At 38.3% G+C, this 15,340-nt stretch overlaps 1 protein-coding gene across 5 annotated transcripts in view; it reads left to right on the top strand.

Moving 5' to 3' along the window:
- Window positions 1-15,340, top strand: part of KCNIP4 (potassium voltage-gated channel interacting protein 4) — a 1,175,184-nt gene that overhangs the window by 1,038,414 nt on the left and 121,430 nt on the right. Inside the window, exon 2 of one of the 5 annotated variants that reach the window (XM_059381728.1) lies at window positions 1,166-1,267. The exons of the other annotated variants lie outside the window; for them this stretch is intronic. Within the exon in view, the coding sequence (XP_059237711.1) occupies window positions 1,166-1,267 (102 nt within the window). The remainder of the gene's footprint in view (window positions 1-1,165; window positions 1,268-15,340) is intronic. 5 annotated transcript variants of the gene reach the window in all.

The following is a 15,340-nucleotide window of genomic DNA, read 5'->3' as shown; positions in this document are numbered from 1 at the left end:
TTATGTATCTACTAGTTCTCTGTCTTCCCCCACACAAAAGATTCATCAGGTTTTTAGCCAGTGCACCCTGATGATGTGGTAGAATATCCCCAAAAGGAAATAGATTAGTAGCCTTGTGGTCAGAACTCTTTAAAATTCCAAGGTAGGAATTATAAAGTAGAAAACTACACATGATGCATTGCCAGGCCCATATTATAAAGATAGAAGATGGTCTAACCTAGATTTGAATTGATTCTCTTATTATTGCCTTATATTCAACAATTTCTGAATTAATTTGGAGGGGGGACTATATATATATATTTATATATCAACATACAAATTCGGGCGCTGGGCACTTAGTGGACAAGTTAATGATGAGTTGGACAGTTGTGGGTCTTGACAGCAACAGTTGTTCCAAGATTTTTTTTTTTTTTATTTTTTACTAACTTGCCCACCCAAGTGCTATTGATTTTCCTTGACTGGTCCGTAACCATGTGAAGTCACATATATAACTCCATCTATTCCAGGGTTAACACTTTGTGAACACGCCTTGCTTCTTCTGGAATTACTTTGCTTGAATAATTCTGTCCATTAATACGCACATGTGAAAAAAAGCCAGGTTGTATCTCTGGGCATATCCACTTGTGCTAATGAGGCTGAATATCAAGGACATCTATTGTCTCACTTTCAGGGAAGGCAAAGGTACTAACAGGTGATTGCGGTGTGAATGATTTATTCAGGGCGTCTATCGCCTCTGTAATCAAAGACGGGGAGCAACAAGAACAGAAAATTGTCACATGGGCCCCAACTCTGGTTTGAATATAGACAGTTCAATCCCATTAATTCTTTCAGTGATCTTCCTAACCTCAGGCCAAAAAAAGCCACCAAATTTTACTTTAACTGCTCAAAAAGACTCGTGAAATTCTATTTCCACTAGCTAATGCACCGTATGATTAAATGCAACATATGGAAAAGTTTTGAAAAGAAAACCTAAACAATGAGAAGGGGGGGGATTATTTCCTTTTTTTTTTTTTTCCTTCTGGGGTCCCAACCCACTGCCTGTGATTGCCTGCTTAGCAGATGTCTGCATCCGTCCCCTGCCTGCCCAGCTTCCTGTGATAAGCCGTGCAGCATGCCCGTTTCTTTCCGCAGACAGCATTAACAGAACCCATCGCATATGTTCTAGGTTTCCTCTACGCTCAGAACAGCACCAAGCGCAGCATTAAAGAGCGGCTCATGAAGCTCTTGCCCTGCTCAGCTGCCAAAACGTCGTCTCCTGCTGTTCAAAGCAAGTTTGTTTTTGTTTTTTTTTTTTCTCCCCCCAACACCCTGCCTGTTTGTTTGTTTTGTTCTTTTAGGTCTGCATGCACTCCAGTTCTCTGCTTCTAAAGGGAAAAAAAAAATCTATATGTTATATTATGCAAAACCAAGTCTATTGATGTACTCTAGTGTACCCAAACACCCAGGGGAACTTTTGTGCGATTGTGAGGCCCTTCCCATCTGGCAGGCTGATGGCACAGTGTTAGTTACGAGAGCCTGGACTTCAAAACTTTTGGAAGTTTCTGTTTGATCCGAGAGGTGAGAGTAGCCTTGGGATTTCCATAACGCAGAGCTGCTACACACTTCACCCTGCATCACCTGGTAGATTTTCTGACTCATCCATGCATTTGGCACACACCACTCAGATACCCCCAAAGCTCAGAAGAATCACTAGGTTAGAAAAGCTACTACAAAATGGGGGCGCCTGGGTGGCTCAGGTCATGATCCCAGGGGCCTGGGATCGAGTCCCGCATGGGGCTCTCTGCTCAGCAGGGAGCCTGCTTCTCCTCATCTCTCTCTCTGTCTGTCTCTCTGCCTATTTGTGATCTCTCTCTCTGTCAAATAAATAAATAAAATCTTTAAAAAAAAAATTAAATTAAATTAAATTAAATTAAAAAAAAAAAGAAAAGCTACTACAAAATGGAAACCATTTATGCAAATAGGTTTTTTTTTCCTTTGCTCACTCTCTCTCTCTGCATCACTCAGGGTTCTCTAGGAAAACAGAACCAATATATACATTCATACACACATACACATGCATAGACACATGCATATGTGTGTAAATATGCATATGTATATATATCCACACAAACATGTATAAAGGTATTTATTTTTAGGAATTGGTTCCCATGACTGTGGGGGCTGGCGTGTCTGAAATCGTTAGGACAGGCTGCCAGGCTGGAAACTCAGGCAGGATGGGAGACTTCAGTCTTGATACAGAATTCCTTCTTCCCAGGAAATCTCAGTTTTTGCCTGGCTGTTCAGCCTGGGGTGAGGTCCACCCACATTATCCAGGGTCATCTCCTTTTCATAGAGTCAACTGTTGGTAGATGTTAACCAGGTCTGCAGAATACCTTGACAGCAACATTGAGATTAGTGTTGTTTGAAATAACTGGGTGCCTAACTTAGCCAAGTTGACATAGAAGACTAACCTTCACTCTCTCCACCTTCTCTTTCTCTCCAATTTTGTGACAATCTTGAGGAGTAGAAGGTAGAGGGTATCTAAAGGACAATGTTTTATTTATTTATAATGATGCTAGATACAATTTATAACAAACATTTACATTTATCCTGTGTTTACACTCTTTTTTTTTTTGAGACTTTATTTATTTATTTATTTGAGAGAGAGAGATTGAACACAGAGGGAGAGGAGGAAGTAGACCCCCCGCTGAGCAGTCCTACACAGGACTCAATCCCAGGACATTGGGGTCATGACCTGAGCTGAAGGCAGAGGTTTAACTGACTGAGGCACCCTGGTGTCCCCTGTTTACATTATTTCATATAGTTTTTTTCAAACATCAAACAACTGTTAGAATCAAAGAAGGTGTTGTTCTTTGGCAGTGATGAAATAGCGTATGAAGAATCTCGCTAACACATTCTATGTGTGGGGCTCTAACCCATGCCTTCACCAACTCTTTTTATATTCTGCCTCACCATCTTATAGGAATTGATAGGCTCAGTGATATAAAAAATGTATTTTTTATTTATTTTAAATAAATAAAATGTTTAAAATGTATTATTTATTTATTTTAAATTTCACTAATCTCCATAATGTAAATGGGGAAACTAGAGAAAGTACCTCAAACAACCTGATACATCCAGTCAAAGTCCTAGGATAAAATAGTAACTTCACTGCAGTCTTTAGACAAAATTTATCATAATAATAAGATTTAATTAATTCACTTATTCAATCACCATAAATGTATTACATGCCAGTACACCGTATGTATTACGTGTCAGTTCCTATTCTCATTTGGGGAGATATAGCAGTAAATAAAAGAGCTTTACAAACTTTCTATTCTACTGGAACATTCTGTGGGGAGAGGGCACAGAACAAAATTACTTTTATTGGTGACAATCTGATGGAGAAAAATTTAAGTTATTGTTGAGATCCATTGCTTCAATTTTTTCCACTCATCGCACACACCACACACATTGTCTTACAAACAAAAACATAATGTGTCATCAGCAACCTAAGAGGCCGTAATCCCAGAATGATGTCCCGGCCTCAATCATTCCCAATATTGAAGTTGCAGACGTTTTTATTGCCACTATTTGTCAGCAAATGTTGGTTATTAGAGCCATTGCTTTCCTCCTTTCAAGCTGGAGTCAAAATTGCCAATTTACCAGATATTCACTGAAAACATAGTCATTTGTACACAGCAGGCAGGTAAAATATAACTTTCAAATGGATTCTTATCTTCACTTGGGAAGAACAAAATTGCCAAGTCCTATTAGCACTCTTCCTGCACCAATCCCTGGTAAGGTCAGACCCCAAATAAATGGTCATGGAGGATGCAATGAAATTTTCAACTAATTGTGAGGGGAAAACCAGGATCTTTCTTGAAGGGAAAAAATAATAATAAAAGATACTAAAAATGAACAGAATAATCCTGAGAACTGACATTTTTATAAAAATGGGATTTCGTAAATTGGCTGATATTGAACTGATGCTAGACTTAGACTATGAGCCCAAAAGTTCTGCAAATATAGCTCCCTTCCCCACTAGCCACACTTTCCCCACTAGCCACCTGGCATGAGAACACCCTAGCAGGTGGAAATAGATTGCTTGGATAGGAAAACACATTAATTCTACTGCTATATCAGAAGGCTGTTATTTATGGGTCCCTATCCACAATCAGACCCCACACAGTCGGGCACAGGACTGAAAAAAATGTTATGAGAACACAAGGCAGATGATTACAGCCAGGTGCCCGGAGGGGCAGAGGACCCTATGCCACCAGAGGAAAAGTTTGGCCACCAAATGTCTGCATGCTGGACCACAGAGAACCCTGTGGTGAGGTTCAGCTTGATGGAGCCAGTTCTAGGCTTGAACGAGTGGTGCAGTGGCTGAGGGAATATTCTCCACCACATCCCATGCACCTTCAAAGATTAAGGGGCCAAAAGGTAGTTAATGAAGGGCCAATACTCATTCTAAATTCCATTCTCTTTTCCAGGAAGTTAGGTAAGAAAGAGCTCTTCATTCCTCAGGGAAGGAATGTGGAATTTATCTCTATCATGCAAATAACAAAAGGAAAAAAAATATTTCCTACAGAAAGACCAAAACTCCTGCTGAGTTAGGGAGTGCTTGACTTTCTAGTCAGAGCACTAGAGAGTTTGAAGAGAACCTAGGAAGACCCGTAGCTTCACCTCACATCTGGCTTCCAGACAGACTCCTCTGTCACCACCAGCAAGCTGCTGTGCTTCATCAGGGAGACACCAATTTGGTGTCAGCCAGCTTTACATAGCATTCTTCCTCCTGCTGGACCCAAATCAGCCTCCTTTTTTTTTTTTTTTTTTTTTTTAAGATTTTATTTATTTGACAGAGAGAGATCACAAGTAGATGGAGAGGCAGGCAAAGAGAGAGATAGAGGGAAGTAGGCTCCCTGCTGAGCAGAGAGCCCGATGCGGGACTCCATCCCAGGACCCTGAGATCATGACCTGAGCCGAAGGCAGCAGCCTAACCCACTGAGCCACCCAGGCGCCCATCAGCCTCCTTTTTAACTTCCAAGCATATTGGTCCTAGTTCAATGCTTGAGAGTGGAATCTGCAGCACCTGCTCCTTCCTCCACAGGACAGCTTTCCGTCTCCTCCCCCTCCTTCTCCTTCAGAGCTGGGAGGGCAAGTGGTTTATTCACCAAAGTCACTCCTCTTCATGGCAGTAAATTTAGAAAGCTTAAAAGAAAAGTTAAGAAATCACATACACACACACACACACACACACACGTACACACACACAGATCATACAACACACTCCTAATCCTGGTATTCTCCTCTACCTTGTAGTAACCACAAATAAGTAACATCTTTTCCCAACAAAGTGTGTGCCTTAATGATCACAACTATACCACATTTTTATACTTTTCTTACATGGCATACACCCATACGCACTAACTTTGTTATTAAAAATGTAAATGGCACTTTTTTTTTTAAGATTTTATTTATTTATTTATAAGAGAAAGAGGGAGAGAGAGCAAGCGAGCACAGGCAGACAAAGAGGCAGGCAGAGGCAGAGGGAGAAGCAGGCTCCCTGCCGAGCAAGGAGCCCGATGTGGGACTCGATCCCAGGACCCTGGGATCATGACCTGAGCCGAAGGCAGCTGCTTAACCAACTGAGCCACCCAGGCGTTCCAAAAATGTAAATGGCACTTTTAATTGCAATATATTATCACATTGTAAAGCGACAGTATACTGTATTTGACCACATTCCCTGGCTTCCGAATATTAACCTTTTCCCCCTTTTCTGTTTTCATCCCATAATATAAATAGCACTGGGATAAACATTTCTGTGTATACATCTGTGTATGCCTTTTAGATTATTTCTCTCCCAGATTTGGAATTATTGGATGAAAGCATTAAATTATGTGAATACAAGCTTCCTCAAGTATTTTAGAAAATTATTTTTTGAGTTGGCCTTTTAAATATTTAAACACATCAAGTATATTACCTCTTGAGTTTTTTTGTTACATAGATCTAATATCCTCAATATTTGGAAATCATGCAGATTTTATAGTCATTTGTTAAATGTAGACTTGAAATTATTTCTTTTGCTGTTTGTGCTTCAAATGAAAGCATTAAAAGAAGTAGCACATGGCCAAGAGTTTCTACATGAGACATTATGATAGCAGTATTAAATTTTTGAAAATCAAACATATAACTCATCTTTAACAAAAGGAAAAATAACAAGTTTCAAACTTTTGGGGTTCAAGCACACCTCTTAACTATGAGATTTGAGAGTGTCAGGTAAATATCAAATTCTATGTTGCCCTGGAAAGATGTTGGGGAATGACAAACATAGCAGATCTATGCAGTGGCCTCTAGTAGAATGGGAATAACAGACAGGATTCAAATGTCTTCCTCCTGATACTAAAATACCCCAACAAGAATGAGAAATGGGATAGGGATGGAGGCTGGGGACACCTGGGGTGTCTGTGCTTTGTGTAGCCTATTGCCCACTCTTTGAGCGCCTAACCCTAGATGCAGATCAGAGTACAACCAGATATAGGAGCCTGGTCACCTTCACTCAGTCTCACTCTCTGACTCTCTCAGATCACCCATTGGAAGCTGTCCACTTGCTGAAATTTAAAACAACAACAAAAATAACTTCCTTTTACTTTATGCTTCCCACCCACCATCTTACTGGCCACTAAATTCTGGTCTATTTTCTCTCTGAAATAGCTTTTATATTTACTACTGTCTTGTGCGATGGCGCTTGCTCAGACCCTCATTATCCCTCCCAAGAACTACCGAAAGTGGCAGACGGAGCCAGGGTGGGAGTCTCCTTATTTGGTCATTTGTTCACTTGTTTTTTTTTTTTTGAGAAACCATGTGTTGTCCACATGAATCTAGGCCTTGGCTTTAGAATGGAGGGTTAAGACATATTAGTTCACTGTCTTCATTGAGTTTATATGGGAAGAAAGATGATAAACATGAAAACAAAGACAACCTTGGAAGGTGATGTGTATTATAAAGTAAGTCAACCTGTGGCAAAGTAATGGAAATTGAATGCAGGTGGAAAAGCTATTTTGTCTGGATGAGGGAAAGCATCATTCATAAGGTAACTTTTGAGACCCCAAAACAAGAGGAGGTCCATGGCATGAGAGTCTGGAGAGAAAGTTTCAAGGAAGAGGACATTGCAAGAGCAAAGACTCTAAGGAGAGAAGGAGCATAGCTTATTCATGGTACAAAAAAGACCATTGGGATCATCAGACAAACAGGTGGTTGTGGGATAAAACAAGATAATTCATACAAAGTATTTAGTACATGAAACATCATGAGTGTGAAAGTATGACAGGCTATTATCTCAGTTGAGAGTCCCAGTCAGCTTCTGAGGCAGGTGTATTATTTTCCCCATATAAGGGCTGAGGAAACTGAGGCACAGAGAAGTTGGAAAATTTTGCCAATTAACAGAGCTGGAATTGTGACTCTAGAACCTTCTATCTTCATCAGTTCATCAGGCTGAGCTGTACTGACCACCTCTGATATTGACTGAGGAAGCCCCTTTACGGTGTATAATCGTAGTTCTGTTTCATACTTTGAATCACAAATCTTCAAATGAGAAAGAAATATGGGAAAGCTTTAGCTGTGACACTCTGCATGTGGGAAGGTAGGCCTTAATCCCCACGTCACAATTGAGATAACTATGTCCTGAAAAGGTTGTAATGATTTGTACAGAATCTACAACTGAGAAGTTGGAGTAAACCCACACCCCAAATTCTCCGTGTCCAATGATACAAATGCACTTACAGAATGACGGCAAGATATAGGACTGTCAGATCAATAGAAAAACTCTTACTGGTAAAATTGAAGGAGAGAGTGAAGTGGAATTTCCATCTAAGCAAAAGTTCGTCTTATTTTAAACGTTTTAAGTATTTAGCCTATTGTAACAGCAACCACAATAGCCTATTTTAAGGGATATAGCCTATTTTATATGTGAGAAAACTGAGGTCTACAGAAAGGAAAGGATTTTCTCAAAATAGCAGGGCTATTTTAAAAATCTAGGATGAGAACTAGACTCCAGTTCAGTACTTTCCAACACTGAAATTCTGTGAGTTGGTATCAGTCAGCATTCTGGCAGGAAACACAAGGCACACTTAAATAGGGCTATCAGGGAGAGTTTAATGAAGGGATTGTTTGCAAAAATATGAGCAGAGATTCTAGACCCTACAAGGCTGGTGAAACACCCAAAGCTAGGGGAGCCTGGGTGCTCAGTGGGTTAAAGCCTCTGCCTTCAGCTCAGGTCGTGATCTCAGAGTCCTGGAATCAAGCCCCGCATCAGACTCTCTGCTCAGCAGGGAGCCGGCTTCCCCACTCCCCATCTCTGCCTGCCTCTCTGTCTACTTGTGATCTTTGTCTACCAGATAAATAAATAAAATCTTTTTAAAAAAACAAACAAACAACAAAACACCCAAAGCTAGTAGAAGTGAAGTTATCATTTCTATACACATCATTACCAGAGAGGAAGAAAGGCATTGCTATACCTGTAGCTATCAGAAAGGGTTTCACAGTAGGGATACTGACCCTTGGAAGAGGAAAGCAGCCACTACAACCCCACCTTCAGTCAGGAGGGATCCCCAAAATAAATACCATGACCTCTCTCTTCTTCCTCTCTGATCTGTTGGTTCTTCCCATTGGGCACAGCACAAGGAGTTGAGATAATATCCGTAAAGGCCAGTCCTTCAGCCCTAGAACAGTATATAGAAGGATAGAGAGTGGCTCTGGGGGCAAACTGAAGATGTTTTCTGGCTTCTATATATCTTGAAAGTCAAGGGTTGGAGATGTACAGGGCCAGTAACAATTCTCAGAGTCAGTCACGCTACTCTTCTTGGAAGATTTGTTCCTAGTTCCAGGATAGGTTGACAACTGGCTTATAAATGTATGTTGATATTGAGTAGATAATTTTAGGATCAAGAAATTTAACTAGCTTTTTCATGAATGGCTTAGTATCAAGAAATTCCTAGTGGGGCGCCTTTGTGGCTCAATTGGTTGAGCGGCTGCCTTCAGTTCAGGTCATGATCCCAGGGTCCTGGGATTGAGTCTCACATCGGGCTCCTTGCTTGGCGGGGAGCCTGCTTCTTCCTCTCCCTCTGCCTGCCACTCTGCCTGATTGTGTGCTCTCTCTCTCAAATGAATACATAAAATCTTTTTTAAAAAAAAAGAAATTGCCAGCTACTATACTCTAAGTGAGCATAAATCCTTTTTGTTTAAAATACAAATGCTGTCAAGTCTGTCACTATATCTTTATGTCTCCTTATTAGATAACTGAGTAATTCTCCGTGTCTCTCTTTGTCCAACTATGTTTTGATAAAGTAATCATTTTCTCTATTTATTCAAAGGACATTATGGTGACCAAAAGATTACTTACAAGATAATAATCAGGAACTAATGCAAAAGATAATATACTAAACACTTGATTTTATGTGTGTTTGTATTTATACACATATTTTTATTTCAATTTGTTTCATATTATCTTCCCAGTAAATCTGAGAACCCGATTCAATCAAAATAATTGATTCGCTAAATGAAAGATTCATTCTAGTGGCTTTTGTTGTTGATTTGAGCAAACGCAGGAGAGCAAATGTGATGAAATAATTGTGGGGCTAGAAGACTCCTAACCCAGCAGTATACTGTCTTCTATAATTGCAAAACAAAATTTCCTAACTTTCACTTCAGATTTTTGGTATCAAATACAGCAAACATTCCAGTGTGTTTTGTTTTTTTCTGGTAGCATATTGATCATAGAAAGTTTCAGAACTCTGTCTGCGAAGAGAATTTTCAGCACTTGGCTGTTGGAAGATTTGTTTTCAAAAAGTGACTTAAACGGCTAATATTCTGCCAAATAAAAACACAATGGTAAACTCCAGGAAATTTTTTTAAATGTTTAACCTTCTGAGAATTACTTAACCTCATGCTAACTATTTAGTGACTTTAAGTAAAAATACTGACCTAGGCATATAGCCAGGAAAATCTTTGGAGGAACAGAAGTGTAACTCATGAAGTTTTATGGACTTGTTTTGCAAGCAGAGAACAAGGTCCTTTAAATTCATTATATATGTAGGAGCCCTAAAAATGTTACATTCAAATACTCAGATGTTGTTTTTATTTATTTAATAAGCATCTAGTACTTAATATGTGGCTGATACAGTTCTAAGTGCTTTGCACAGTTTAACTCATTATATCTTAAAATAGCTCTATAAGATAGATTCCCTTTATTATTCCCATTTTACAGAATAGGAAAATAAGAACTGAGAATTGTATTATTAGTAAGAGGTGTAGAGGCTGGGGAAAAGGATGACCCAGAAATTGAGCTTCAGAATCTGTACTTCACCAGCTCTCCAGAGGTTCAGTGTTTTGATTGGTTTTATCTTATCTGCTCAGCATAGAACAAGACTTATGCAGCCCAATTGTCCAGGGAATTGGTGGTATCCCTTTGGTTGAGTTATTTCCCCTCTCTGGACCTCTGTCTCACCATCAACAAATAAGAAGCACAGACTGTGTCTCAAATTCTTTTTCCAAATCTAGGATTGCAGGAGCTAATGAAATGGCACCTCTTATTCCTGGCAATGAAAAATGGTAGATGTTTCAAAGCTAACAGAAAATTTCCTCCTTTTGCAGCACTTCACTAACCATGGGAAGCAGAAAGTGGGAAAAGTTAGAATGTCAACAGTTAACTCAAATTGCATACCAGTCAGCACTACCATTTACTTGCTGTAAACTATGTGTTTAACTAATTTGGATCTTTGTCCCTGGTATTTATATTGACTTTTATAGTTTTTAAAATTCTTTATCCTGGCCATTTCATTTTAAGCCTCATAAAACTCCTGAGAGAATGACAGATCATTAGGGTTATACTTTCCATTAAGAGTAAACTTAAAAATGAAGAGATTAAGTGGCTTATCCAAATTCACATAAGTATTTAGTGACAAAGGGCATGTTGCGCATTTTTTTTGTTTTCCTGGTCCATCATATATTTACCAAGAATATTTGTTAAACCAGAATGAAGCTGAGTCTAAGAAAGAGACAGAGACAGGGGTCCCAGGAGAGCTCTCACCTGCTGGCAGGTTTAGTGGATTTCTTTTCAACATGGCAGACATTATACTGAAATAAACAAATATGTATAGACATCACACAGATGTCTATATATCACAATGAATACAGGTAAATCCTGTGAGAGGCAATATGAGAAAAGAGTGTTAGGAAGTTAAGGGTGATAACTCTAGGCCTTTTTAACCCCTTTTTGGATATATCATTTGCAAATATCTTCTCCCATTCAGTAAGTTGGCTTTTTGTGTCGTTGATGGCTTCCTTCACTGTGCAAAAGATTTTTAATTTTGATGTGGCCCTAGTAGTTTATTATTGCTTTTCTTTTGCTTAAGGAGACGTATCTAGCAAATGTTGCTAAGGCTGATGTCAGGACATCAGCCATAGGCTTTCTATTCTGGGGTTTCTATTCTGTTTCATTGATCCAAATGTCTACTTTTGTGCTGGTACCATAGTCTTTTGATTTCTACAACTTTGTAGTATATCTTAAATTCTGGAACTGTGATAACTCCAGCTTTTCTTTGTTCAATTTGTCCTATTTGGTTTGAATTCTGGTTCTGTGACCAACTAACCAGCTATAGAAAACTTAAGTGAGTTGTTTACTCTTTCTGAACTCTAATTTATTCATCTGAAAGGTGGTAATAATAATGGTATATATTCCATATACTGTCCCAAAGGAGTAAATAAGCATGTGAACTGATTACAGCAGTGGCCAATAAATGTTGGCCACTGATGCTGTTATTCTATGAGGACAATGATGATCACAACAGGAGAAGGAATTGAATCCCATCTAAGTGCATTTCACAAACAGGTAATATTTCTTTGAGGCCCTTTGGAGAAAAATCATTTCACTAGAAGGAGAAATAGCAGGAAGAAAGTTCTAGGTAGTTGAAAAGATGAAGCTTAAACTGTCAGGAGGAGTGAGAAGTGGGGAAGAGATGTCACCGGACGAGGTGAGGTGGGACTGGAGTTGGAAGGTTCTTACTACCAACACAAGGCTGGACCTTACTGATAAAAGGAGTCCGTGAGGAATCATCCAAGCCTCTTATTTATTTTTTATTTCAGCTTTATTGACTTATAAGTGATACATAAGACTGTAAGATATTGAAAGTGTACAACGTGATGATTTGATACTTGTGTAGTTGTGAACAGACTCTCCACCCCCCACCACTTAATTAACACGTACATCACCTCACATATATGTCATTCCTGTTTGTCTGTTTTTGCTTTTGGTTAGAACTCTCTTAGGAAATGTCAATTACCTAGTAAGTGTCATTAAATATAGTCACCATATTTTACATTGGATGTTCAAACACATCATTTAGCTGAAAGTTTATACTCTCTGACCAAACTCTCCCTGCTTTCTCCACCGCCAAACTCTGCTGGCAACCACTTTTCTACTCTGTGTTTCTAAACTTTGGCTTTTTGTGTTTAAGATTTCACATATAAATGATATCATATAGTATTTTTCTTTTTCTGTCTGGCTTATCTCACTTAACATAATGCCCATGTGCTATTATTACAAATGGCAGGATATCTCCATTTTCTCTGGTTGAATAATATTGTTGTATTTTTATACCACATCTTCTTTATCCTTTCAGCCATTGATGGGCACTCAGCTTGTTTCCAATTCTTGGCTATTGTAAATAAAACTGTAATAAATATGAAGGTTCAGATATTGCTTCAATGTCCTGTTTAAGTCTTAATTTTTTTTTCTGATAGATACCCAGAAGTGGGATTTCTGCATCAAAATGAAAGTGATTTTTTTTTTTGGGGGGGGGGGTTCAAATGGTTAGAGCCAGCCAATAGTCAAGGGAGTTAAACACAAGTCCAGCTTTAGAAGGGTTGATAGTGAACTTGAAGACAGGGGAAAAACTGGCAGAGGATCAAGAGCAACATTTGAAGACACGATACAAAGTATCAAAAACAATCAGCAAAAACTGATTGGGTATTGGTTTCTATCAAGGAACTAACAAAGACTGAGAGTGAGAAGATGACTCAAAAACAAATTTTAAAAAGTCAGAAAGAAAGTAAATTGTTGAGGGAGAAAAAAACAAGAGGAAAATCAGTTGGGAAACTGTCTAATAAAAAGTCTATGTGACACAATATCAACAGTTAACTTTTATGGAGAACAACATTATTCTAAGCCTAAAGAATTATTGCAAACATTTACTGCAAACCAGTGAGGAAGGCAAAATTATAATCCTCACTTAGATGAGAGACTAAGCAAGGAAATTAAATCACTAACCCAAGATCTCCCAATTACTAACTGTTAAAACAGAGTTTTTATTAACTGTATAATGTGAGAGTTTAAAACTTCATCACTAGACTTCTTTGCTTACAAGATTAAAAAAAGGCCTAAATATAAGACGATAGTGATAGAGGATGATGCTCATGGATTGGAAGAATTAATATTGTTAAATGCCTATATTACCCAAAGTGATCTAGAGTTTCAGTGTAACGCCTATCAAAATATCAACAGCATTTTTCACAAAACTGGAGCAAATAATCCTAAAATTTGTATGGAACCAGAAAAGATACTGAATAGCCAAGTAACCTTGAGAAAAAGAAAAGCTGGAATTATCACAGTTCTAGAATTTAAGATATACTACAAAGTTGTAGTAATCAAAAGAGTATGGTACCAGCACGAAAGTAGACATTTGGATCAATGAAACAGAATAGAAACCCCAGAATAGAAAGCCTATGGCTGATGTCCTGTTCCCCTCTGGTAACCATCAGTTTGTTCTCTATAGTTAAGCTAGATACGTCTCCTTAAGCAAAAGAAAAGCAATAATAAACTACTAGGGCCATTTCAAAATTAAAAAGCTTTTGCACAGTGAAGGAAGCCATCAACAACACAAAAAGCCAACTTACTGAATGGGAGAAGATATTTGCAAATGATATATCCAAAAAGAGGTTAATACCCAAAAGAACTTAACAACTCAACACCCCCCTCCCAAAAAAAACCAAACAATCCAATTTAAAAATGGGCAGAGGACCAGAATAGACATTTTCCAAAGAAGACAGACAGAGGACCAACAGACATGAAAAGATTCTTAACATCACTAATCATCAGGGAAATGCAAATGAAAACCACAAAGACATCACCTTCCACCTGTTAATCAAAAACCCAAGAAATTACACGTGTTGGCAAGGGTATGGAGAAAAAGGAACTCTTCATACTATTGATGGGAATGTAAATTGGTACATTCACTGTGGAAAACATTATGGAGATGCCTCAAAAAATTAAATATAAAAATACTATGATCCAATAATTTCAGTAGTGGATATTTACTCAAAGGAAAAAAAAGCACTAATTCAAAAAGATATATGCATACCTATGTTGATTGCAGCATTATTTACAATAACTAAGATAAGAAAGCTATCTAAGAGTCCATTGATAGATGGAGATACACACACACACACACACACACACACACACACATATATATATTCATAAAAAAGGATGAGATCCTGTCATTTGCAACAACATGGATGGACCCAAAGGGTAATTTGCTAAGTGAAATAAGCTGGATAGAGAAAGACAAATACTATATATTTTAATTTGTGTGGAATCTATAACAAATACTAATTAAAAGGGAAATATGCACCCCAATATTTTTAGCAGCATTATCTACAATAGCCAAGTTATGGAAACAGCACAAGTGTCCATTGACTGAGGAATAGATAAAAAAAAGAGGTGGCGTGTGTGTGTGTGTGTGTGTATGTAATGCAACCATTTAAAAGAATGAAATCTTGCCATTTGCAACAACATGGATGGAATTACAGACTGTTATGATAAGCGAAATAAATTAGTCAGAGAAAGACAAATACCATATGATTTCACTCATATGTGGAATTTAAGAAATAAAGCAAACAATCATAGAAGAAAAAAGAGGGAGACGAACCAAGAAATAAATGCTTAACTATAGAGAACAAACTGATGGTTACCAGAGGGGAAGAGGGGGAGGGATGGATTAAAAGGGAGGTGGGGATTAAAGAGTGCACTTGTTGTGATGGGCACTGAGTGCTGTGTGGAAGTGGTGAGTCACTATATTGTATACCCAAAACTAATATTACACTGTAGGTTAATGAACTGGAATTTATAAATATTTTATAAAAACAAATGAACAAACAAACAAACAAAAAAGCAGAATCAGCCTTGTAAATATAGAGAACAAACTGATGATTGCCAAAGTGGAGGGCAGGGAGAGGAGGGGCAAAATGGGTCCAGGGGAATAGGGGACACAGGCTTCCAGTTATGAAATTAAGGAATGAATAG

The sequence above is a fragment of the Mustela nigripes genome, chromosome 1 (assembly GCF_022355385.1).
Source record: "Mustela nigripes isolate SB6536 chromosome 1, MUSNIG.SB6536, whole genome shotgun sequence".
Taxonomy (NCBI): domain Eukaryota; kingdom Metazoa; phylum Chordata; class Mammalia; order Carnivora; family Mustelidae; genus Mustela; species Mustela nigripes.
This window is presented reverse-complemented; position numbering and strand designations above follow the sequence as displayed.